General features: G+C 49.3%; 1 protein-coding gene across 1 annotated transcript in view; it reads right to left on the bottom strand.

Annotated features, from left to right (window-relative positions):
* The window catches only part of MAP2K4 (mitogen-activated protein kinase kinase 4), a 75,179-nt gene continuing 50,332 nt past the window's right edge, over positions 1-24,847 (bottom strand). The window contains exons 10-13 of the mRNA XM_026861251.1: positions 8,528-8,605; positions 7,347-7,495; positions 3,948-3,993; positions 1-2,802 (exon numbers count right to left, since the gene is read on the bottom strand). Of these exons, the coding sequence (XP_026717052.1) occupies positions 2,689-2,802; positions 3,948-3,993; positions 7,347-7,495; positions 8,528-8,605 (387 nt within the window). The 3' untranslated portion in view covers positions 1-2,688. The remainder of the gene's footprint in view (positions 2,803-3,947; positions 3,994-7,346; positions 7,496-8,527; positions 8,606-24,847) is intronic.

The following is a 24,847-nucleotide window of genomic DNA, read 5'->3' as shown; positions in this document are numbered from 1 at the left end:
ATACATTGTAATAAATGGTGCACCCTTAAGTTTATAATAATCTATGCTTAATACACTAAACCTGTCCTTCTGTACAGCCACCCATGGCACAGCACCTCAACCCTGACTGTCACCGGCAGCTCAAAGCTTCACATTTCCATTTCCTATCCGTCAAAAGCAAACTGGTCGTGCTGCCAGAGGTGAGCCCCAGACGGGGTGGGCACCCGAGAGCGGTGCCCGGCCATTGTGGAAGAGCAGCACAAGGCAGTCGTTCGTGTTAAACTGATTTTGGGGAGGCTCCATCTCAGTGTTACCTCCCTGAGAAGTTTTTTGGGCTCCCTGTCAGTGGGGAGATGTCAATCTGACTTTAAGGTCTGAAAGGTGGGGGCAGAAGCAGAGCACTTCTGCATGCACCCATCGTCACTGGGTCTGTGTCTCTCCAGCGCCCCACAACCAACATGACGCGAGACCCAGCATGCCTGAGGTCCCGTTACGGGTGGCTGAAGGCTGGTGAGATGAATCACAGCTGTGAGGGCTTGCCAAGCCTGAAGAAAGCGGAGTTTTCTGAAGCTACAGGGCTGGGGGGAGAATTACCAGTTTAGATCTGCTACATATCCTGTTCGACATCCTTCCACATGACTAATCAGAACTGTTGGGAATGACTAGTTACTTCAGACACCTCTGCTTTGTCCACTTGGGGAAGACTTTAGAGACTGCCTCACCTGATGAGCAGCCCTGGAAGAACACACTGCAGGCAGAGCAGGAGCACAGCACCTCCCGGCCTGGCCGGGCACACTGTGCCCCAAGGGATGGCATCGGTGTCAGTCTCGGCGGGACCAGTCCCGAGGGCCAACGGGAGATGCTGCTGCCAGCCTGCCGCAAGGGTGTCACCTCTGCACCTGCAGAAAGCGTTGCCAGGCGCTCACAGAGCACGGCCTCAGCTCTCCTTCCCCAACTGAGCAGCTGGGGCAGGGATGTGCTGGTGTCCAGTGCTCCCACATCAGCCCAGTTGCATTTGCTAGCGTTGGTTTGACACGGGAAGCCCTTCCTTGAGAATCCTGCCAGTACCGCTGCCTTTTCACTCCCATCATGGCTCTGGCCCTCTGCATCTTGTTTTCAGTTTTGTCACAGAGCTTTGACAGTAGGTTGCTCTAACACTGATGAAGTTCTACCAAGTGCCTAAACTAGACAACTCAAAATGGAAGTCGGAGACCCTGCAGTCTCCATTTCATCCCTGATACGCTACTAAATGCCTGAAAACTGCAATGTTTTGAACAAAAATGTTTCCAGGAAAAATTAATCTTCGAAAAATACGCCAATTTTAAAAAAAATTATTAACGTCCTCTTTTCCTCAGCAACGTGCCAGACAATGACAGCTTGCCTGGCCTTGCTGGGTCAGCTAAAAGCCCGCAAGGCGTTAGACGCTTCCTCATCTCCACCTCATCTCTACCTGCACCACACAGTCAGTGAGGTTCGCTCTAAGGTGCAGGAACAGGAGCTACAGAGGGTCACATAAGAGGTTAAATACACCCAGAAGGTGGTGAACAAAGTCTCCAGCAAGCTAAGCAGAGCAACACTGGCAGCGGTGGGGCAGAGGGAACAGCCCCAGCATCCTGCTCACAGCGCTGAGGTTTGGTCTTGTGAGGGGCACAGGGCTGTGAGGTGGCAGCGCTGCTGGGCTGGTCTCAGGGTCAGCGAAAGGCACTAGCATCAGGGCTGGGGACAGTGAAGAACATGAGAAATATTGGCTAGAAATCACAGACATTCGTTTGTGGCTCATTAAAACAGCTGTAGACTTTGTGAGTGGCACTTGTCAAAGTCAAAGCAAAGCCAGCTGGTGGTGAGCACTGTGCAGCTATAAATCAGGTCACAAGCAAGTTAAATTCAATTGAGTAGTTTAATAATTCTTCAGGTCAAAGGTCTTATCTTACCAGGAAACAATTTACAGGACACCTAGTTAAGAGTGGCTGGCTTGGTAAAAGGAGAAAGAATACATTATCTCCCATCTCTGAATAGTTTAATGTTAGCCTCTTTCAACGCAACATATTTTTGGTAAAGACATATTCACTATATTTAACACAATCTCTCTTTAACAGGAAGTTCAGCTGAGCACGCTGTCCCCAGAAAGTACACTGCGACTGTAAAGCAACAGAATTTCATAGCAGTAATCTATTGCACTTTGTGAAGAATAAAATTCTCCTTTGCCTTTCTAGCTCCAGAAGGCAAAGCATCTTGTTGGTTAAGCAAGTTCTTCTCCCTCCAGGCAAAGTCTCTTTAATGTTCAGACAGACAACGCCTAACTTTTGTTTGTTTGCTTTTTATTATTACTTGAAACAACAATTGGAAGAGTTTGAGAGAAAAATCTTTCCAGTAGCTGCTGAGAAGTCTCCAAGTTTTGAGTCTAGAAATGAATTTTAGGTGCTATCCAATCACGGTCAACAAATAAATGTACTTATTTCCACATTTCATGAATATGTCCACAAAAGAGCAAGATGAGGTCTCTCTTTGACCAACACTAACACTGTGTGATCAGGTATTACAGGGATGCACTTTATATGTGACAACAGTATACAGACAGGATGGAAATAACACCAATATTATTGCACATGGTGTCTGGGCGAGCATTAAAAACACTGCAATATGTGATGAAAATTCTTTACAGCTTGTTTTCTCTCAGCCCTTTTTCTAGAGTTTGATGTAGCAGCAATATCAATCGACGTACATTGGAGAGCTGGGAGTTGCTGGCATTTGATCCAGGATTTTACAAACATAGCATGCAACATCCACTGTGCGTTCCTCATACATCAGGATGAAAGGATGTTTCTGGAATCAGATAAAAAAAAACAACAGTTACATTTGCTCTTCTGACACATGCTGGCTACCCCAGAAAAAAGCTCAGTGTATGGATTTGCCTGACGCAGGAACACAGGGCTTGGTGGTGGCTGTAGGACAGCAGGATACACAGCCTGGTCCGTGGTTGTTATACAGGGAATCAGTATCTTAAACACACAGTACAGAGGTGGGGCAGGACTCCAGGATGTCAGGAACTGCTGGGCAGGAGGCAGGGAGGACACAGTATTAGCAGTACCTGGCTCCTTTGTGAATGGACCTGTACTGAAATACTTTGAAGAGAGGTTCTATCATCAGCCATCTCAGCAGTGGGGATGCAGGAGTAACAGGGAGACATGGCTTCTGGAGGTCAAACACGAGATCAGGACCCAAACCCAGTTCTGAACCCTGTCACTCTGCTCTGCCCAGGAAGCCGTACTGGCCAGACCCACCTCAAAGCAACTGGAAAGTAACACCACAGCGACCCTCTTGGCCAGGACACCAGATAAACTCTTTTGTATCACACCACCACCATCAGGGACCCAGGGCATGGTTTCACACATCCCCTGAAGAGGTGGCTTCCAGATGCCCAGAGCTCCTTGAAGGTGCATGGGTGCTAAGTGTGACTTATCCAACCATCTCATCCTTTTGGGCCCCCCAGCACAGAGAGACTCTGCCAGTGTCTTACTCCAGAGTGCTCTTTTAGGTCTCACTTTTGACTGAGCACTCCCAACCTCGTTGTGTGACCTGTGCGTTGGAGCAGTAACACGTGACAGTGCTGGCCAGCAACCCCACAGGGCCCCTGCACGGAACCAGCACCTCAAGCAAAGGCTTCATTCACGGGACACACCCAGCACGCTCCTGCCCAAGCCTGCCCGCTTCAGGGACTGCTGATCCACTGCAGCTGGGCATCTCCCCCACACTGGGCTTGTGCACAGACACTAACTATCTCAGCCATGGCCATGACCACAGGCCAGGAGCAGCGGCGTGGAGGTCGTGCTCCTTCTCAGGCTCTGGAGCTGAACACCCTGCCTCGATGGCCTGAAAAGAGAAGAGGGGACCTTGGACTTGTGGCCCAGCCCTGCTGTGTGACCGGTGGAGCTATGAGGCCAGCGCAGGCAGCCACGCTTTGCACTCACCAGAAGCTCTTTATACTTTGGCCTTTTGGACTCGTCCTTTGTAAGGCTAAAGAAAGCAAAAAGAGAATTAGGAGGTGAGACTGGGGAAATTGTCACAGACATCAAATGCAAATTTTTTCCACACACAGTGTTTAATCCACTGCTGTCACAGTGGGACTCACAAGCTTTTCTCTTCTGGAAAAAACATCCTTGTGCTGTGAGTGACCACAGAGACTCTCCCTCCCTCCCCACACGGGTGAACAGCAAGTGTGGCCACCAACAAACCTGCTGGGGATGGAGCCCAAGGGAGATCCTGGCAGAATGCCATCCCCACTGCTGCCCCCACCGTACAGAAATGGCTTGAATGGCAGCACCAGCTTCGGGCAGCAGCACCAGTCTGGGGCACAGAGGCAGAGAGGAGCCAGCGCCACCTGCCAGGGCACCACCCACCCCCTCCGCATGCATGGGCAGGGGCCGGGCTGCAGCAGATGGACAAACCACCCTGTGGGGCCCAGTCTGGGCTCCCAGGCCCTTCTGGCTCATCCCCAGCACTGGTGGCACATCTGACGCTGAGCAGGCCACCAGTGCTGGGGAGGAACAGGAAAGGTGACGTGGCTGCCCAGGGGCAGCTGGGGGACAGCGGGGCCGGCTGGAAAGCGTTGCGTCCCGTCTGTCCCCCGTGGGCTCCACTGGCCCCAGGATCACCCGCTGGCCGCCCAGCTCCAGTGCTGTGCAGGGGGACCGCAAGTGACAGCAAAGGCCATCAAAATCCCCCCTGCAGCAGGGGGACATGGCAGTGGGGTGCAGGAGAGGGGCTGGGGACCAGAGGCAGAAGGGCACCAGCAGCCCCTGCCCTGAGAGCCAGAGCTGCACCACTGGGAAGACAAAGAGCAGGTGCAGTGTCTTAGACAAACCAGGGGAGTTGTCTAATTCCCAGCAGCTGCATTTCCATCACCATGGGCTCCGGCTGGACCTTTCTTGAGCTCCAGCACTACTACAGTGTGGCCTGAAATTACTGAGAGCAGCAGAGGGTAATTAATGCTGCAGGCCCGGTGCTGCTCTGTCCTGTGACCTGCCTGCAGAGCTGCGCAGAGGCAGAGAGGGCAGGAAATCCTGGGCTGCTGCACAAACATCCTCGCTTCAGGCTTTTGCTACCCAACAACAATTCATTTCCTGATCTCAGCGAGTCCGGGAGCTGGAAAATGCTCCTCGCAACAGCTTTAAGGCAACTAGTTAGAACTTCAGCTTGCTGACCAAGTTTTGCTTTGAAATTTCCAGGCATGCTTTCATAAAGCAGTCCTAGAAATCTTTCATTTCTTTTCCAGCTTGACACAAAGCTGCATGTCTGGAGTGGGGGTTTACAGCTTCTTCGCAGGAAGGTCTGATCTCCTCAGTCCAGAGCTCAGGAGCTCAGGGCTGCCTCTGCCAGCACCAGGCCCCGAGAAAGCCAGACACAGAGGTTGAATACTCAGAGTTCTGGAGCAGAAAGCTGAATTGCTGTAAGCAGTTACAAGAGGAATGTGATTTCAGATAAGCATCTAACACGGGGAGGTAGACTGAAGGGGAAAATGTTCCCCAGGCATTCATAGCACTGTCGGAATCCAAGGGACATTGAAAAAGAAAAAAATCCCAGAAAGTTTTTAACATTATTGAAAGTATCCTTTCCTCACTGATCTATCATAGCAAGCAGGGAACAACACTGCAGGACTCAAACATTTTTCCTAAGCCTTGAATGCACAAAAATAGAAGATTCACATCTGTGGGGTTATAAAACCCAGGAGATTTATGCCATCACTTAAAAGAACAGCCCTTTGGAGACTCACCTGCCTGCTTAGTAACACCATTACTGTTTACACTTAACTAAAGGTTATTAAGAGAAATATTTATTACAGTGTTGCTATGAAGACATCATAAATATTCCAGGCAGAATTCAGATTATTTACAAAATGAGATTAAACAAAAAACAGAATTAGACTGAAAACTGTCCTGTGTACTGTGCATTGGGCTGTTCCAGAGCAGCAGGCCCTGGATGGGGTGAATGGGCTGGAAATATGAACTGACCCAGTCTTACCCATGGGCCAAAGATCCTGCTGTTCAGCAGAGGTGCCACACAGACTCTTTGTTGGGTGATCTGGAGCCAAGCTCACAACTGCTTAGAAGGCAGGAGAGCATGCTCCTAGATTTGCAAACTCTGTAATGATATGGCATCTCTACAGAGAACTGTGTGGGAAATAAACTGTACATGTACTGCTCATACTGTACATGGGGAAAGCAACTCTGACTTTCTAACCAAATACTACGCTGTTTCTGACTGAAAAATGGAAACTTCCTTTGAGCAGCAAACTGTTCCAATGTTCTATTTCCTGCAGTCCAAAGACAATAACCAGGCTCTCCTTACAGCCAGCTGGAAAGTGGAACCTGGCCTCCATAAAAATTCTAGTTCCAAAAGAAAGTAAAATCCAAATGCAAAAAACATCTTCAGCAGATGGAAAAACCCTGAAACAGAACCTCTTGAAAGTTAAAATTGTCTAGAGTTGAGTCCTACTGTACGGCAGAGCTCTGAGACTGTCACCCCTGTGCTGGGGATGTCCATCACCAGGGCAGAAGGTCCCAGAAGACAAACACAGGTCACACCGATGGATCTCCTGTGTACTTCAGTATTAGGTTAACAAACTTATGTTGACCACCTTTGACATTTTGATAGAAAAATGCTTCATCAGAAAATTTGTAATCTGCCCTTGACCTAAGCAGGACCACACACACGTGGCAGGCAGAGTGACTGCCCCAAGCCTCTCCTGCGCCAACACTGCACACTCCATCCAAGGCTGAGTGCACTGAAGAGGCCTTGCCCTACAGAAAACCATCTCTAGCCTTGATCTTGACATGTGATTGACACGAGACATGAAGCCAACAACCAAGTCAGCCACCTGCCACAGTCCTGAGAGTCACTGCGCTGAGCAGAGCTGGGCCACTAGGCTCCTGGACTTGCCAGACAAAAAGCAGGGCCAGTACAGATCCTCTGCCCAACCACAAGACCATACTGCCAGGTGTCTTGGGCTTCTGCCTGCAGAAGGGAAAGAAGAGGTTTGCCCCAAGGTTGTGTCACACCAAGGAACAGGATCAACAGGTCAGGCCCTTACCTGGTCATGCAAACCTCCTGCCACGGATGTTATCCTGCCTCCCCTGAACAGACTCCCAGAGGTTTTCTCCTCATCCCTTCCCTGACGAGCAGTTTCCAAAGGTGAGCCTTTCAGCCCCCACCCAGACAAGTCTTCCATTCCCTCCAAACCAGGGTCCTCACTCTCCCATTGGTGCAGGAAGGGAAACTAAGCTAGCAAGTGCTTGGCACGTGACCATTGCCAAGTATGTAGCAATGACAAAACAAGTCAACTTCAGGTGCTTTCAGCAGGAAACACTTACCACAAGTTAACGAAGTTGATGAAACTTGGGGAGAACTCCCTTTCCTCTGAGTTACTCAGCTGCGGTGGGTCTCCTTTTACTACTTGTGTCAACTGGTCAAACACACTGTTCCATTTGGGGTAGGGGAATCGCCCTGTGGCCAGCTCATACTGCAGAGAGACAGCAGCAGCACCAGGCAGGTTACAAAGGTAAGTTCAATCATGGTAAGAAAATGTCTGCAAGGACCCTGAACCCCCTAAAAGGAAGACTAAGATGAGATTCTTCATCCCACTCCCTACATGAAGCTCAGCTGAGAAAAGAGGAGGGAAAGTTTTACTCAGTATTAAGTTCTGCTGCCTACATTAGAAGCACCTCCAGATTTAACCTGGCTATGCCATGCTTTCCTGTTGACAACATCCTCTTCTCCACTGACTATAAAATGAACCAATGCTCTTACTAAGGTGTTCAAAAGTAGGAGAGTAAAATCCTCCATTCCCTTTCCAAGCATCCTAACAGCCATAAGAGAAAATGGATAATGAAAATCACACAATCATAGGATATGTCATGTTGTAAGGATCATTGAGTCCAGTGCCCTGCTCCTCGCAGGACACTGAAAATGAGCATTTTAGAACCCCAGTGGAGAAGACAGAAGCTACTGGCTCATACTTATTGCTTCTGCTTCCTCTTCTACTTAACCTCCTTGAGAAGTGAAGATGTTTTCAATTTATCAGTGTGTGCACCCAGCAGTGCTGTGGTTAAGCCAGAGAGGAATCAGCAACCAGGACCCAGGATTAACTGAAGTCTTCTACACAGCCCAAGTACACTGGATGCCAGGGCTGCGAGAGGCTTATTTACACAGGTTGGATGCTGTGTGGTGCACCATCACACTCACCATCCCTTCTCATCTGAGATTTTGAAGACAAAATTCATTTATGATCCAACACCTCTTCCCTGTTCACACGTTCTTCTCTGCATAACACAGTGGCAGCTAAATGTATGCTCAGGGGTTCAGGAGAGCCATCTACCTCGAAGGGATTTCTATTGTTTCTCAGCCAGGAGGTTCACACTGCAATCACAACACGCAGCAGAGCTGGACTTTGCTTCAAGCATGTGTGTGACACCAACCATCGCACTGCAAAGCCACCAAGGCTACCCACCAGGGAAGTGCCACGCAGCAGAGGGTTTAAACCCCACTCACTCACCAATGTAATCCCCAAGCTCCAGACATCTGAGCGGACGTCATAGCCTTGCCTGGATGCACTGGGATCTATCCTTTCAGGCTGAAACAGAGAGAAGGACCAGTCAAACACTGTGCGGGAAGGTATGAGAGCATCTGCAAACTTAGAAAAAAACTCTAAGCTCGTCCCACCAGGCCAAGCTTGGTGCAGCTCTTGAGGCAAACTCGTTGCTAGGGCAGACACCCAACCCCAGCAGAAAAACATCTTAAGGAATCAAACACCGATTTTGTGGAGGTATAGCGTAAAAGGCAATCTGTAATGGCAATTCAGCACAGCCCAATTCTTTTTTTATTTTTTCCTTCTGTACAAGCCGCTTGAATAATTGTTACTGTCTATTTAGTTTTGTTTAACTTTGGGAAGTCTTTAACACGAAGTCTTCCTTTCTCTGTTTTTACAGCAAAGTTTTCCCTAGGGTATCATAAGAACTAGAATAAACATCTTCTTATCCACCAGCCTGGGAAACTGATGTTTAGCAGCGTCTATCTGAACTTTTATTCCCAACTGTCGGCTGGTTGCTAAACCTCAGGAGGCATTAAAAACAATGCCTTTTAAGAACAGCTCTTCTCTACGAGGTTTTGGGCATACCTTGAAGGCAACTATGATGTTACAAAATCTTCAGACATCCAAAAAGTTTTCCACAGAGAACAGTATCAAGCCAGACATAGGTGATTTGCACCTAAGAGCGAGTTATACAGAGAGGTGAGCCAGCACTAAACATCTTTATGCTCTGTATTCATCTTTATGAGAAACTTCAATTCTGTCTTCTTTTGTTAAAAATGCAATCATTAAAATGTCAAAAGAAACAGGGTCTCATGCAGTTTTGACTACAACAATAATAGAGACATGAACAGCAATAAAATACTAAATTATCAGGTACAGGAAATACTGTGAAAGCCCTGGATGCTTTGTGAGCTACATTTTAATACAGTTTCATGGCAAATGCTAGCTGGAGAGTGACACACAATGAACAAAGTCCCTTAGTGCAACCTCAACCCTCAAGTGGACCACACATGAGAAGACTACCATGCTCCTACAATCCCTCCCAGCCCCTCATGGCACTGCTGGTTGCTCTGCCATGCTGCTGGCTCTCCTCTTTGCAGGCCACCACTTACAGGCAGCTGCCCCAGCTGTGACTGCTTCCAAACCTATCCCATTCCTTGTTGGAGAAGATCTTGGTGACTGAGGGAAACTTGTCCAGGCCACACCCACACACAGCCACATAGAGAAGGTAAAAGTTTCCATCAAGCTTCACTGGTTCTACATGGGGCTTTTCCTACAACAGTCACGTGTCCACTGCTCCTCAGTACATAGCATATTGCTTTCCCAGAGCCACTGATGTGTTTTATCACCCTTACTTGTAGTTACAGTATCTGCTTTGAAACAGGCTGGCTTCAAAGGCCAGACCCTGAACACGCTGCCTTTTCCACCCTCCTAGGTCTGTCATTTGCTTCCTTATCCTTCAGTTATGGCTTCCATTAATCTTAAACTCAGATATTAGTTATTCCTCTCATGACTTAGATAGACTTTTCACTAATTCTGGTGGAAGAACATGCAAAATAATAAAATTACTAAAATTCAACTCTCTTAAACCTACCATGCTCATCTTGTATCACATTTATATTGCAGGTAAACCTGTGCTTCTAACTGCTCATAGCTCAGCATCTTGCCTTTGCATGGATGAGTTCAGTCTTTCATCACTGAGTATACCATATCAACTGACTACCAATTAGCTGATAAGGAATTAGTAGCAAATATAAGCATCTATTTCTTTAAATGTGGAGAACAAAAACGTGACAATTTATCCACGATTTTGTAGCTAAGACAGTGGGATAAGTATGTGAAAACAGCAAGAGGGATGAAGATCTGAATGGAAAATGTGTATTCCCAGTCCCTTCTACTTGCTTATTTGAGGGGAGGTTTGATAAGCATTGACCATCCAGGATGTGGATGCTCTTAGATGTTTCCAGGAGATTACTGGACATTTCAGTAAGAAGCAAAATGTCTCAAGAAGCAGCTTGTGGGTGAGCACTGGCTCACACTCAGGCTCAGAAAGGACAAGAGGAGCTCAGACTTACAAATCGAAGCTGTTCTCTGCTTAGAAGTAATACATGGAATAACATCACCTAATGAATACAAAAGAAGTCAAAATGCTCTCAGTGATACATTTCTGTGGACAGTCCAAATATAAATGAGACAGCAAACAGAAAATACCAGCAGCAGGAAAGTGGACAAAAGAATATAGCATCAACAATGGACCAGACGGCAGGCACCTCCTCTGTGCCCTCGTACAAAAGGTTACAGGCTGAAAAGAAGTTTCCAGGGACTTTCATCAGTCACGCTCATGAGTGATGCTGTGCGTACCCTGCCCTGTCTCCGTGCCATGGGCAGTGTGATGGACCTGCCCCTCTCCAAAAGCCTTGTCTGCCTACAAGCCCCACACAGCCCCTCCAGCACTCCCAGGTCTTGGGCCCCAGAAGAGCCAGACTTGATCAGCCCAGCAGCACACCCAGTACCACGCTACTGTGACTGCAGCCTTGCCTCCAGTCCTGCCTCCCCTCTGAGCATCCTCTTGCCTCCAGCCCTTCCTGCCAGTCACTGGTGGCTGCTCCTGCCTGCTTGGTTCCAGCAGGCAGAGAAGGTGTGAAGCACATCAAGCTATTATCCCTTCCCTGTCCCCCAGGCACAACAGCACTGTGGCCAGCAGGTCAAGGGAGGTAAATCTCCCGCTCAGCTCTGCTCTGGTCAGACCCCACCTGCAGCACTGCATCCAGCTCTCGGGTCCCCAGCACAACACAGACATGGACCTGTTAGAGTGGGTCCAGAAGAGAGACACCAAAACGATCTGTGGGCTGGAACATCTCTTCTGTGAGGACAGGGTGAGAGAGTTGGGGTTCTTCAGCCTGGAGAAGATGGCAAGACCTTGTTGCAGCCTTTCAGTATTTAAAGGGGGCTTATAAGAAAGATAAAGACTTTTTATCGGGGCCTGTAGTGACAGGACAAGGGGCAATAGTTTTAAACTGAAAGAGAGTAGATCTAGATTGAACATAAGACTGATACTGATTACAGTGAGGGTGGTAAGACATTGGAACAGGTTGCCCAGAGAAGTTGTGGATGCCCAACCACTGGAATTGATTAAAGTCATGTTGGATGGCACTTTGAACGACCTGATCTAGTGAGTAGCAGCAGGGGCTGGACTAGATGATCTTTGAAGGTCCCTTCCAACCCAAACCATTCTGAGGTTCTACAGTTCTACAATTCTATCTGTGCTGCAGGCTGCTATGGCCCCTGCCTCACAGCAAGGCAGATCTCCAGGGGCATGGCTGCTATCCAGGCCAGACCACAGGTATTTTGGCAGTAGAAGATGGATTCCACAGGTGGCACATACCTTCCCACCATGAGTATCAGTCGTCACTTCACAGGAACAAAGACCACCCTTTGACAAGAGCCTGTCTCTTTAGACCCCCACACACCACCGTGGGACATGGTGCCCATGTGACAGATGCTGGTGTGCAGCAACAGTGGCAACAGCCCAGCCCTGTACACTGCTGGGGACACATCAGGACATCTGGAGGCTGCCACCAGGCACCAGCCAGCACAGGGCCACACGAAATTATGGAGATGGTGGCCTTGCCAGAGCTGGGACTCCCATAGTGCAGATCCAGAGGAATGTGGCGCAGCAGAGTGAAGCAGTTCAGAGATTGCAGGAGGAGGACTCACTTTCCATGCAGTGAATTACAGGACAGCATGGAGAGTAGGTATTTTGGGCAGGGCATGAAATAGTAGCAGGCTGTGTGTTACAGGGACTGGTGAGGTAGGTGGCACTGGTGAGACAGAGCTCCTCATTCAAATCACCCACACAGAGGCAGCCTGCAACCACAACTGAGCAGAGCACAGACAGAGCCTTGGCCCCAGACCATGGTGGCACAGTTAAAGGGAAAGCAGGATGGACCAAAATAAATCCCGTCTAAATACAGAGCAGAAAGAATCCTGGGAATTTTCCACATAGATGACATGGGAGCAATTATGACCAATGAAGGAAGAGTCAGTGTGTCACACCCTGGGGACTCAGAACAAGGGCTGCAGACAAAGCCTGGCTCATACCAGGTATCCTTGTAACGCCAAGCACAAGCGAGTAAAAGAAATGGCCAAGATGGAGACCCACCACTGGATGTGCTGACAGTGTGAAGAGGCAGGGTGTGAACACATAAAAAGGAGGGTGCAGGCTGCCATGGGGCTTCTCCTATTTCGTTGTCCAGCTAAGCACCAGCATCTTGACTGAAAAATGAACAGGAGTGGGCAGCACTGATCCTCCCTCTCCTCCAAACCCCTGGCTAAGCAAACACGCACAGTTTGGGGTATGACACAAGGACAGATGCACATATGAGTCCCAGTAGTTTTCAGCTGTTTCATGTTGCTAAAGAGCAAAGTAGCATTTCTGGAAAAAAACAATTCTTGAAACTGAGATCTGGGTTTTCACTGGTTATATAATCAGGGAATTTTATCCCACATGTATTGCTAATTCAAAATTGCCTATATGGCATTAAAATGTACATAACAAACTCATTATTTGCTACTTAGGCCAATGCATCCCTGAACTAAAAGAAAAGAAAAGGTTACCAGGAGCAAAGAATGACCACAAAGAGCTAAACTTTTCCAAAACAAAAAGCAGAACAAAATCTAAACGATACAAACTCTCCCTCTGCTCCAAGCACAGGAACAGACAGACGCAAGGTAGAAGCTGCCAGCCTCTGTTGGAGACTATCTTCTCACACTAAAAAAACATGTGAAATGAAGTCCGGGGACCTCCCTGTCTTTGGCTGGTGGTAGGAGCAAGGTAACACACTACACATCTGGAAGCAAGGCTCTGTGGGCTGGAGCTGCAGCATCATCTGCAGCAAATCCAGCTGCAAACCACCTGGTGATCTACAAACTGGGACAGCCAGAGTTAACAGACCTTCACTGCTGGGACATGAACTGGGTATGAGTCTTGCACACAAGAGCCACAGCTCCCTAGCAGGCTGTTCTGCTGCTGTGTTCACCAAAATACGAGGTGTGTTTGTGCAGGGACGCTCAAGATGAAAAGTTGCCTCCTCCGCAATGGTGCCCTGTAACCACAACCCTCTTGTTGGGATGGCAGTGCCCTGTGAGGGGCTCAGCAAGTGTTCACAGAGAGAAGCGACTCATCTCTCAGGACCAGCTCCAAACTGGAGGCAAAGCAAGGAGGGAAAACATGTCTCTGAACAGCTGCCTGCAGGGTTGAGCAACAGCAATAGAAACCATCTTTAGGACCATAAATAACTAGTTTGGGAAATTCTGCTGCTGCTGAGTAAAGGAAAATGTTGTCACTCACTTTTTGTACTCCTGTATTGCTATGGTGAAAAGCAAGTTGTCTTTCAGGGCTTTCCCCTGCACAGGCCTCTCCCACACCCAACCAGAGTGTGGAGTGATGGCCAGTGTTAGAGCCACAGCATGGCCCCGGCCAGGATCTAAGTGACAGGCACAAAGCAGGGCAGGTGAGGAGGCACTAACTCCCTAGGCTCTTGGACCCGCTCCTCCTGTCTCCTCCAGCAGAGCGCCAGGATGCTGCGTGCAGCTCCCTTTCACCTGTTCACTGAGATCTCCAAACGTTTTATTCCTGTGAATCCCTTCCCTGACTTCTCTACAGGGCTGGGCTGGCAGCTCAATACCTGTAAGGCTGCGGAAGAGCCTGACCACTCACATCCCTGGGAGGTGCTCAGCACCAGCCCTGTGGACATGACTAACATCTCCCAGAAAAGGGAGTCCTGCTCTGTGAAGTGACTGTCCTCAGGAGGACCTGCTCTGCTGTAAACTTTGGTGCCCAAGATGCAGCACTACAGAAGGTGCTGGAGCTTCAAACAGATGTGAACATCCACCCCCTCCTCTTGGCCAGTGTTACTGCTCTGCTCTATGGGAAGTTTGGAACGGTCTCCCTTAGGTAACACCAGTCTCCCTCTAGTTAGACACCAAATTCTTCTACTGGCTGCTAAAGAGGTGACGTGTCTAATTTCATGTGGATCTTGATTTTTATGTGCAGTGAAGCCTAATAATCTTTCTGGATCCCCTCCTGGGCACGTAGGAGCTTATAGAAAGTGACCTCAGTGCTGCAAAAGCCTCGCTCTAAGAGCACCGATGTGAGTCATTCACATAAGGCATCACAGTCACACTGTGGTGGGTAAAGTCTTTTCTAAGGTTATACCCCTCCTCTTGAGTGGTAGGTGACTGATGAAAAACCTATTAACCCTTTGTTTTCTCCAGGCCTTTATCTCAACACCCATTGCTACGGGAGTCGTGCAGCATCCCATGCAGCAGCCTACCCTAGCTGCAGGAGGAGACACAGCTCCTCAGCCAGATGTTACATGGCAGAGCAAGGGCCACTCTGCATGATGGGTGGAAGAGCAGAAGGGAAGTGGAAAACATGAGTTGGTCTGTCTTTGCTGGCTAGGTGGACCTGCTGCTTCCCCCTGCTCCCCAGTCTACTACCTCTAGGACAGCAGCAATAACACTGCCTCTGTGTGCATCATTACTACACCTACATAGGTGATAAGTAGTATTATTAAGAAATACTTCAGCCAGAATATTCATCTCTGCTTGGACTTTTGGGTTCAGACATTCACAAAATCACAGAATCATCTAGGTTGGAAAGGACCCTGGAGATCATCTAGTCCAACTGTTCTCCTAGCACAGTTCCCACCTACAGCATATCCTTAAGCTCCAAATCGACCTGACTCTTGAACACCCCCAGGGATGGGGACTCCACCACCTCCCTGGGCAGCCCATTTCAACGCCCAACAACCCCTTCTGCAAAGAAATGCTTCCTAATATCTAGTCTGAACTTTCCCTGGCACAACTTGAGGCCATTCCCTCTTGTCCTGTCACTTTCTACTAGGCTGAAGAGGCTCAAACCCAGCTCTCTGCAGCTTCCTTTCAGGGAGTTGTAGAGGGTGATGAGGTCTCCCCTCTGCCTCCTCTTCTCCAGACTCAACAACCCCAGTTCCCTCAGCTGCTCCTCACAGGACATGTGTTCCAGACCCTTGACCAGCTTTGTAGCCCTTCTCTGGACACGTTCGAGTAACTCTATGTCCTTTCTGTAGTGAGGGGCCCAAAACTGAACACAGTAATCGAGGTGCAGCCTCACCAGTGCCAAGTACAGGGGCAAGATCCCTTCCCTGTCCCTGCTGACCACACTAATCCTGATACAAGCCATGATGCCACTGGCCTTCTTGGCCACCTGGGCACACTGCTGGCTCCTGTTCAGCCGCCTGTCAATCACCCCCCCCAGGTCCCTCTCTGACTGGCAGCTCTCCAGCCACTCCTCCCCAAGCCTGTAGCTCTGCTGGGGGTTGTTGTGGCCCAAGGGCAGCCCCCGGCATTTGGCCTTATTGAAGCTCATGCAGTTGGGCTCAGCCCATGGCTCCAGCCTGTCCAGGTCTCTCTGCAGAGCCTCCCTACCCTCGAGCAGATCAACGCTCCCACCCAACTGGGTGTTGTCTGCAAACTGACTGAGGGTGCACTCGATCCCCTCATCTAGATCATCAATAAAGATGTTAAACAGGAGTGGCCCCAAAACTGAGCCCTGGGGGACACCACTCGTATCCGGCCGCCAGCTGGATTTAACTCCATTTACCGCAACTCTCTGGCCCCGGTCAGCCAACCAGTTTTTAACCCAGCAAAGTGTGCGATTGTCCAAACCTTGAGCAGTCATTTTTTGCCAGGAGAATGCTGTGGGAAATGGTGTCAAAAGCCTTGCTAAAGTCAAGGTAAATTACATCCACGGCCTTTCCCTCCATCCAGTAAGCAGGTCTCTCTGTCATAGAAAGAGATCAGGTTTGTCAAGCAGAATCTGCCTTTCATAAACCCACTGACTGGGCCTGAGCATCTGGTTGTTCCTCATGTGTTGCATGATGATGTTTAGGATGAGCTGCTCCATCAGCTTCCCAGGCACTGAAATCAAGCTGACAGGCCTGTAATTTCCCAGATCAGCCTTCCAACCCTTCTTATATATGGGCCTCACACTGGCCAATTTCCAAACAGTCAGGACCTCTCTGGTCAGCCAGGACTGCTGGGAAATGATAGAAACTGGCCTGGCGAGCACCCAGCCAGCTCCTTCAGCACCCTCAGGTGTATCCCATCGGGTCCCATAGACTTGTGTATGTCTATGTGATGCAGCAGGTCACTGACTGTCTCCTGGATTGCAGGGGTGTCGTTCCCCCAGTCCCTGTATTCTGGCTGTGGAGGCTGGATTTCATCAATACAACTAACCTTGCTATTAAAGACTGAGGCAAAGAAGTCATTAAGCACCTCAGCCTTCTCCTCATCACTTGTTACCATATTTCCTCCTGCATCTGACAGGGGATGGAGACTCTCCCTGGACTTTCTTTTGCTACTGACATACTTATAGAAACTTTTCTTGTTATCCTTGATTGCAGAGGCCAAATTAATTTCCAGCTGGTCTTCAGCCCTTCTGATTTCCACCGTGCATAGCCTCACAGCCTCTCTGTAATCACTGTGAGTCACTAGCCCCTTCCTCCAAAGGCTGTAAACTCTCCTTTTCTCCCCGAGTTGCAGCCAAAGGTCCCTGTTCAGCCAGGGTGGTCTTCTCTGGCGTCGGCTTCTCTTAGAGCACCTGGGGACCGCCTGCTCCTGAGCCATTAACACTTCCTTCTTAAAGAGTGCCCAGCCTTCCTGGGCCCCTATACCCTTCAGGACAGTCTCCCAAGGGATCCTTTCAAGCAGGTGCCTAAACAAGACAAAGTCAGCCTTTCTGAAGTCCAGGATGTCAGTCCCGCTTAGCTCTCTCCTGACCTCTCGAAGAATAGAGAACTCTATTATTTCATAATTGCTGTGCCCTAGTCAGCCTCCAACATCTACGTCGTCCACCAGCCCTTCTCTGTTCACAAAGAGGAGATCCGCAAGGCACCTTCTCTGGTTGGTTTACTCACCAGTTGCATTAGGAAGTTGTCTCCCACACATTCTAGGAATCTCTGGGACTGGTCTTGTTCTGCCATGTTGTATTTCCAGCAGATGTCTGGGAAGTTAAAGTCACCCGCAAGAACAAGGGCAAGCGATTGTGAGATTTCACCTAAGTGCCTATAAAATATCTTGTCCATCTCTCTGACCTGGTTGGGTGGCCTGTAGTAGACTCCTACTACAACATCTGCCCTGTTGGCCTTCCCCCTGATTCTAATGCAAAGACACTCAACCCTGTCTTCACTACACCTGTGCTCGAAGCAATCATAACAGTCCTTTACAGAGCCACCCCACCACCTCTCCTGCCCTGTCTGTCCCTCCTAAAGAGCTTGTACCCATCAATTGGCACACTCCAGTCATGGGAGACATCCCACCATGTTTCTGTAATAGCAACAACATCATAATTTTCCAGTTTCATCACGGCTACAAGCTCTTCCTGTTTGTTACCCATGCTGTGTGCATTGGTATACATGTACTTCAGATGGGCCAATGTTTTGCCCCCTCACCCCTTCAAATCTAGTTTAAAGCTCTGTCCATGAGCCCAGTTAATTCCTGCCCCAAAATCCCCTTCCCTCTCTGGGACAGGTGCATCCCGTCTAATGTCAAAAGATCAAGTGCCCTGTATACTAACCCATGATTGAAGAATCCAAAGCCCTGATGGTAACACCAGTCTTGGAGCCACCCATTCATCTGCTGAATTCTCCTGTGATCTTCCTCATCCATCCCCCCAACCAAAGGAATGGAGGAGAACACAATTTGTGCCCCTAACCCCTTAAGCAGTTTTCCCAAGGACCAGAAGTCTCTCTTCATTGCTTCAGGCCTTCTCCTGGTGATGTCATCACTACCTATCTGAAAAACCAGGAGAGGGTAGTAATCCTTTGGTCTCACTAGGGTAGGGAGTGTTGCTGTGAGGTCCTTGATGCAGGCCCCAGGGAGGCAGCAGACTTCCCTATGAAGTGGGTCTGGTCTGCATATGGGGCCTTTGACACCCCTTAGAGTGGAGTCACCCACTACAAGGACTCTTCTAGGGTTCATTTCAGAGCTGGTTTTAATACCTGGTCTGAAGTGACCTGGCCTTGGTGAACCTTGGTCTTCTTCGTTTGTCTAATTTTCTTCTCCTTCTCTTCTTTGTTCAAAAGTTCCAGAGCCCCGAATCTATTGTGAAGGGGCACCATGGAAGGTGACAGAGGTGGGGAGATGATTTTCCTGCCTCCCTGAGCAGGGACCTGTTTCCAGCCTTCCTCATCTCTTAGGGTCCCTCCTTCTGCCTGATAGCAAGAGAATGAGGGATTACCTGCCTCGTTTGGAGCTTCCATTATCTCCTGTTGCTTCAAGGGTTCAAGGGTGTTACTCCACCAGTCAATTTCCCGTTCACACTCCCTAATACTTCTTAATCTCTGAATCTCTTCTTTGAGTTCTGCCACCAGGCTGAGCAGGTCATCCAGCTGATGGCAGCGCACACAGGTGCTGTCCCTGCTGCCCTCTGGCAGGACTGACAGGCTCAGGCACTCCCTGCAGCCGGAGACCTGAACGTCTGCATGTTTGTGTGGCATCTGTCTGGGTCACCACGTTCTTTCTGCCAAAATCCCCTCTGTTCTTTGCTTTCCTGTCCCTCCCCCTTGCCCAGCCACAAAGCCCATGGCTGCACACAGACTACCAGCAGAGATTATGTTTCTAGAGAATGGCCTTTCCTCCCCTTCTATTTCCTTTACATATTTACTCTGAGAGAATGTTTCATTTAAAAACTTCAACAGCATTTTCCAGGTGGAGATGCTGGTTTCCGTTTGCATGGGATTATCATCACTGCCCCACTGGCTTTCCCAACAGTGTTTGAATTCCTCGATCCCAACAGCAGGAAGATGGCAGGAAAGCCATGTACTGGTGGACAGGGGACACTTGCTAGGCACAGAAAGACTGGCAGAAACATTAATGAAGGCAGCAAGGTCCCATTAGGCTTGGCACAGCATATTCTCAATGACCTTATTCATCTTGTTAAAAAAGGTAAATGTGTGCCTGTAATAAACTTGGACTAGTGCAGTGCATTGTCTGGACTGCAACCAAACAAAGCATCAATAATCTGCATTAGTAAATGGCTTCACTGGTAGAGTCCATAGTGTAACTGTTGTTAAAAGGACTCTTGTACTGGGTCTGGATGAACTGGAATTGGTTTTCCCCTACAGCAGCCCTCACGGTGCTGTGTTTTATGTCGGGAGCTGGCAGGGTGTTGATAGCACCCTGGTGTTGTGGCTACTGCTGAGCAGGGCTTACACAGCACCAAGGCTCTTTCTGATATTTCCCCCAGTGGGACGGGGTGGGCAAGATCTTGGGAGGGGACACAGCCAGGACAGCTGACCCAAACCGACCAAAGGGATATTCCATACCATATGACGTTTGCTCAGTATAAAGCTGGGAGGAAGGAGGAAGAGGGTGGGGTCACCCTTGGTCCTCCGAAGCAACCACTACGCGTATTGGAGCCCTGCTTCCTGAGAAGGCCCGACATCGCCTGTCCATGGGAAGTAGAGACTAAATCTGTTTGCTTTTGCTTCCGCGCGCGGACTTTTGCTTTACCTTGCTTATATTAAAACTGCTTTTGTTTCACCCACAAGGGTTAGTTTATCTTCTTTCCCCTCTTTACCCTATTGAGAAAACAAGGGGAAAAGGGGGTGGGGGGGGAAGTGAAGAGCGACTTGGTGGATACCTGGCATTTAGCCAGAGTCAAACCATCACAACTCTATTGAGTGGGAAGGAGAATTTATAATGGGACATCAAAGGTGATCTTCCTTGGCATACCTCTAATAATATCCAAGAAAATATAAAATCAGTGTTGCTAAATTCTGCATATTATAAAAATATTGCTAGTGTGATAAATAAGGATTCCTGAAGAACTAGTGTGATTTGAATGTTTGGTAAGATGGGCTCTGGCTGGATGCTGACTCACTCAACCACAGAAAAAGCAGCACTCCAGGGTGACAGACAGGCTCCTAGAACAGTACAGGAGAGCATGAAGTCCCAGAGGAGCATCACAATTAAAGGCATGTAGCTGGGGCAACATGCTAGAAACTGCTACTTTTATACACTCCGCAAGCAAGACAAACTGGAAGTTTGTTCAATTTCAAGGTTTACGTTTGTAAAAGGATGCTAATAAAATGGAGCGTTTGTAGTGCAGCCATAAAATACAATCCAATCTGCTTTAAGGGCATAAATTGCTCAGTCTCTAATCTCCTTAAAGAAAAGCTTAAGAGGTGACTACGTCAGAGTCAGAAAGTACCTACTGAGGAAAGAGGCAGTGGCAAGTAAAGGAGTCCCTAATTCTGCAAACAAAGTAGAAACAAGAACCCACAGCCATCCACTGAAAGAAGACTTACTCATGTTAAACAGAAGGCATTAGGAGCATAATTAACGACCAGGACAACATGGGACTGTGGTAGATTCTCCAGCACCTGAAGAGGCTTATTGAATCCAAGACTGCAGAAGTCATCTTCTGGCACTGTTATGGGAGGCCACCTTCCAGTACCTCACAGCTCAATGCATCCCCACTGCTGCTTCCAAGAACTGTATTAGTTTAACAAGGCCAAGCTTTGGACAGGCAGCAGTTTTGGAGGGCTGCAAGATGTCATTTCAGACTCACTAAGAAACTTTGTCATGGAACCTCACTCGGCCTGCAATTTTGGTGAGGATGCTCTAGAAATCCTTGAAGTGGTTAGTTACAAAAGACTAAATTGCAGGGAGCCCTGTTATTTAATAATACTAGGCCTTAATGCCTAACCCAACAGGCAAGCTTTCAAATACATATTGGAGTATAGCAGGAAGCAAAGCAAGAGGACAAATTCTGGTCCCAAAGGACTTTATGATGCAGCAGAGAAGGGGAACCAAGAGCTGCAGATGAAGTTACACACATCCTAACCAGAAGTCAAGCATAACAAAATGCAGATGGTCATCAGCAAAGGTGAGTCAATTGTGTGGCAGCTCAGATAGTGTCAGGCTAGAGGCACTAGAGCTCAAGCCTTTAAATATGGTTCCTCTTTCTTCAAGAACTCTTCCATTCAACCGGAAGCTGTTGGTCTGAGCACAGGATCAGGAGGCTTCCCTGGCTGTGTTGGATCAGCTGGCTTGGCCTCATCACCCATGAAAGTTTGCACCTGTAAAGCACAGCCCTCACCCCCCAGGTTTAGTCTTGACCCCAATCTTTCCCATGTTATGTGAAATAGGAGCTTTTGCAGTCCACAAGCACTTGAAAACCTGGTCCTGAACAAGGTGGTGTGCCCTGCTCCTGCCTCGGCCCTTGTGCCTTGCCTGCTCCACCCTTCACAACCCATTTTCTCCTCTCCCTGCACATGACCCTGCCCTAAGGAACCCCGCCCGTCCCTCACTGCACCTTCACTGCCCTGATGATCACATTCTGCTACTTGTGGCTCCCAATTAGCCTTCCTGTAGCTAACCGTGGCAGAGGGGTCTATTCTGGGCTGCTCCGGCACAGACACATCATGCCCCACACAAAGCAAACCCATGGCAAGCAGGAGCTGCCTGCTGTTTCCACCTCCAATGCCTCCCAAGGGCAGCTATCTCCTACACCTGACTTTTTGGCACTTCTTATGTAAAGAAGGACCTAGGGGTGTTGATTGATGGCCAGCTGAACAGGAGCCAGCAGTGTGCCCAGGTGGCCAGGAAGGCCAGTGGCATCCTGGCTTGTATCAGGAGTAGTGTGGTCAGCAGGGAAAGGGAAGGGATCTGACCCCTGTACTCGGCACTGGTGAGGCCGCACCTTGATGAGTGGGTTCAGTTTTGGGCCCCTCACCCCAAAAAGGCCATTGAATGACTCGAGTGTGGCCAGAGAAGGGCAACGGAGCTGGGGCAGGGTCTGGAGCACAGGTCTGATGGGGAGCGGCTGAGGGAACTGGGGGGTTCAGTCTGGAGAAGAGGAGGCTGAGGGGAGACCTCCTGGCCCTCTGCAACTCCCTGACAGGAGGGTGCAGAGAGGGGGGGGATGAGTATCTTGAGCCAAAGAACCAGCGCCAGGCCCCGAGGGAATGGCCTCAAGCTGCCCAGGGCAGGGTCAGGCTGGCTCTGAGGAAGGATTTCTGTGCAGAAGGGGCTGTTGGGCGTTGGAATGGGCTGCCCAGGGCAGGGGGGGAGTCCCCATCCCTGGAGGGGTTGAAGAGTCGGGCTGAGCCAGCGCTGAGGGAACTGGTAGAGTTGGGAACAGTCAGGGTGAGGTTCATGGTTGGACTGGAGGAGCTTCAAGGGCTTTTCCAACGGAGATGATTCTGGGATTCTGTGAAATCCTAGTGGCCAAAATTACTTTCCCCGCCTTCTCCTCTACAAAACTCATGCCCTGCCCACAATACCTCTGGCCAAAGATGTCTGGTTACCCAGGCAGCCACTGACATATTTCCCCAGGTTTTATGAACTGCCTGTGCAGACGAGCATCTAAACGGGTGAGGAGGAAAATCCCATCCTGCCACGTCCCCAGCAGGACAGGGGTTGAAGCCCCGCCGCAGAGACACGAGCTCAGCGCTGCAGCAGAGCTGCTCAACACAGGCTCTGCGCTGTGGGACGTTAAGGACCCAAGCCTGGACGGAAGAAGTCCCACTCTGGGCAAGCCTCGCAGATGCTTTTAGCCACTGAGTAAGCAGAGGTTATATTTCTCAGCCGAAACCCCCGAAACACGTGGGTGACAGCGGCATCACGTGAGCAGGGAAGGTTGCACTCAGGGGTCAGCCATCTCCCCTGGCATCCGCTGCACTGCAGGCGGTGGAGCCTGGATCCAGTCCACACTGCTCGCAGAGGGACAGTGCCACATGTCTCCCAGTCTCCTCCCAAATTTGTTTTCCCACTCATAAAACTTATGGCTGGGTGCCAAGTTTCAGAGGGGAAAAAAAAAAAAAGTTCAACATATCAATATTCAGAAGCATCCAAGAGGATTTTAGCTGCATGAATTCAAATCAACAGCCTGCCTGTTCAGATAAATGAATGACTGAGCCCAGTGAAAACCCCAGCTATTGGGTCAGGAATGCAAAGCTGGAACAAGAGGCTCCTGCTGCACCTCTGCTTGGGTAAAGGATTCAGAGAGCTCCTGCATCCCTGCAGCACAGGTATGCCAGGAATACAAGGCTCAGAGTCGTCACTATCACCTGCCTCGAGAATTTTTCTGTTTCTGTGCATAGCCTGAATTCTGCATGAGCCACCCGAGTGCAGGGACACAGGCTCCACCTGGGCCCGGACTGCTTGCATTGTTTCCCTGCCAACTGCCCATCTTCATCAGGGGGAAATGAGGAGGAGGAAACACATCCTGAGCATCAGTCTGCAGCAGCACTATGGTGACAGGGCCTGAGCCGGCTCTCTGTGTGCACAGGCAGGGACGAGCAGAAGGGGGTTTGCTGGGACACGGGTCATGCACTCCACCAATGAAGGCTGCTCAGTACCTGGGCTGCTGCCTAGGGGAACCACAGCACTTGGTCTTTCCTTTCTTTTTTTTAGAGAACATGAGGCACCGACACGTACACCTTTACTTCAATATAATGATTGCAGGGGAATTAAAAGCCAAAAGCAAAACAACTTCTCAAGCACTGGCACCTCGAAGGCTGATATGCTGCTTTCTGTGACAGCTCTTAACAATTTTGGTTAAAGCACATAGCACTTGCTTAGATGGACATGGCTTCTGCTGCCTAATCAGACTTCTCACAGTCAAACTGGCCGACATCCAATGTTATTGTTATCAACAGCTATTTGGGGACCCATCCCCAGTGAACATGGTGTTATCAGGTTTCTCCAGTGGGCAAGTGCTCATGCTACAAGAATGACTGCAAGTGCCACGGGCCAAGTGGGCCTTGCAGAGCAATACAGCCTCGTTGTCAGAGAGCATCATCCAGCAGCCCTTACCAGCCCTCCCTAGCCAAACACAGTTAAACGCCCTTTGCCTGTTTTACACTAACAAAAAAATTACTATTTTCCTTTTGAAAGGAGCATGACTGGCCTGACTCCTTCCCAGGTATATTCAGGTTTGATTACAGCATCACTGCAGACACCAGTCTCTGCTGGCTTGGACAAAGAGCTGGCAGATGTGCCTGCATGCTGGGCACATCTCCCCATTTCCCAGGCTTCCCAGTACGTGGAAATGCTCGTGTACTTGGAGAGAAGTCACCGGGTCCGGAGAGCAGAAGGGAAGAGGCCATTCATCTCCCACACTGCTTGCCAGCTGCTGGCTCGTCCCACAAACTGTGTACCACGCCAAGGCTCTTAAAAACACAAAATTAACTGAAACACTTCTGCTCACTTAAATATCCAGCAGTCTGGATG

The sequence above is a fragment of the Athene cunicularia genome (genome assembly GCF_003259725.1).
Source record: "Athene cunicularia isolate RWA chromosome 18 unlocalized genomic scaffold, athCun1 chr18_part1, whole genome shotgun sequence".
NCBI classification, from domain to species: domain Eukaryota; kingdom Metazoa; phylum Chordata; class Aves; order Strigiformes; family Strigidae; genus Athene; species Athene cunicularia.
Note: the sequence above shows the minus strand (reverse complement) of the source record. Positions and strands in the feature narration are given on the sequence as shown.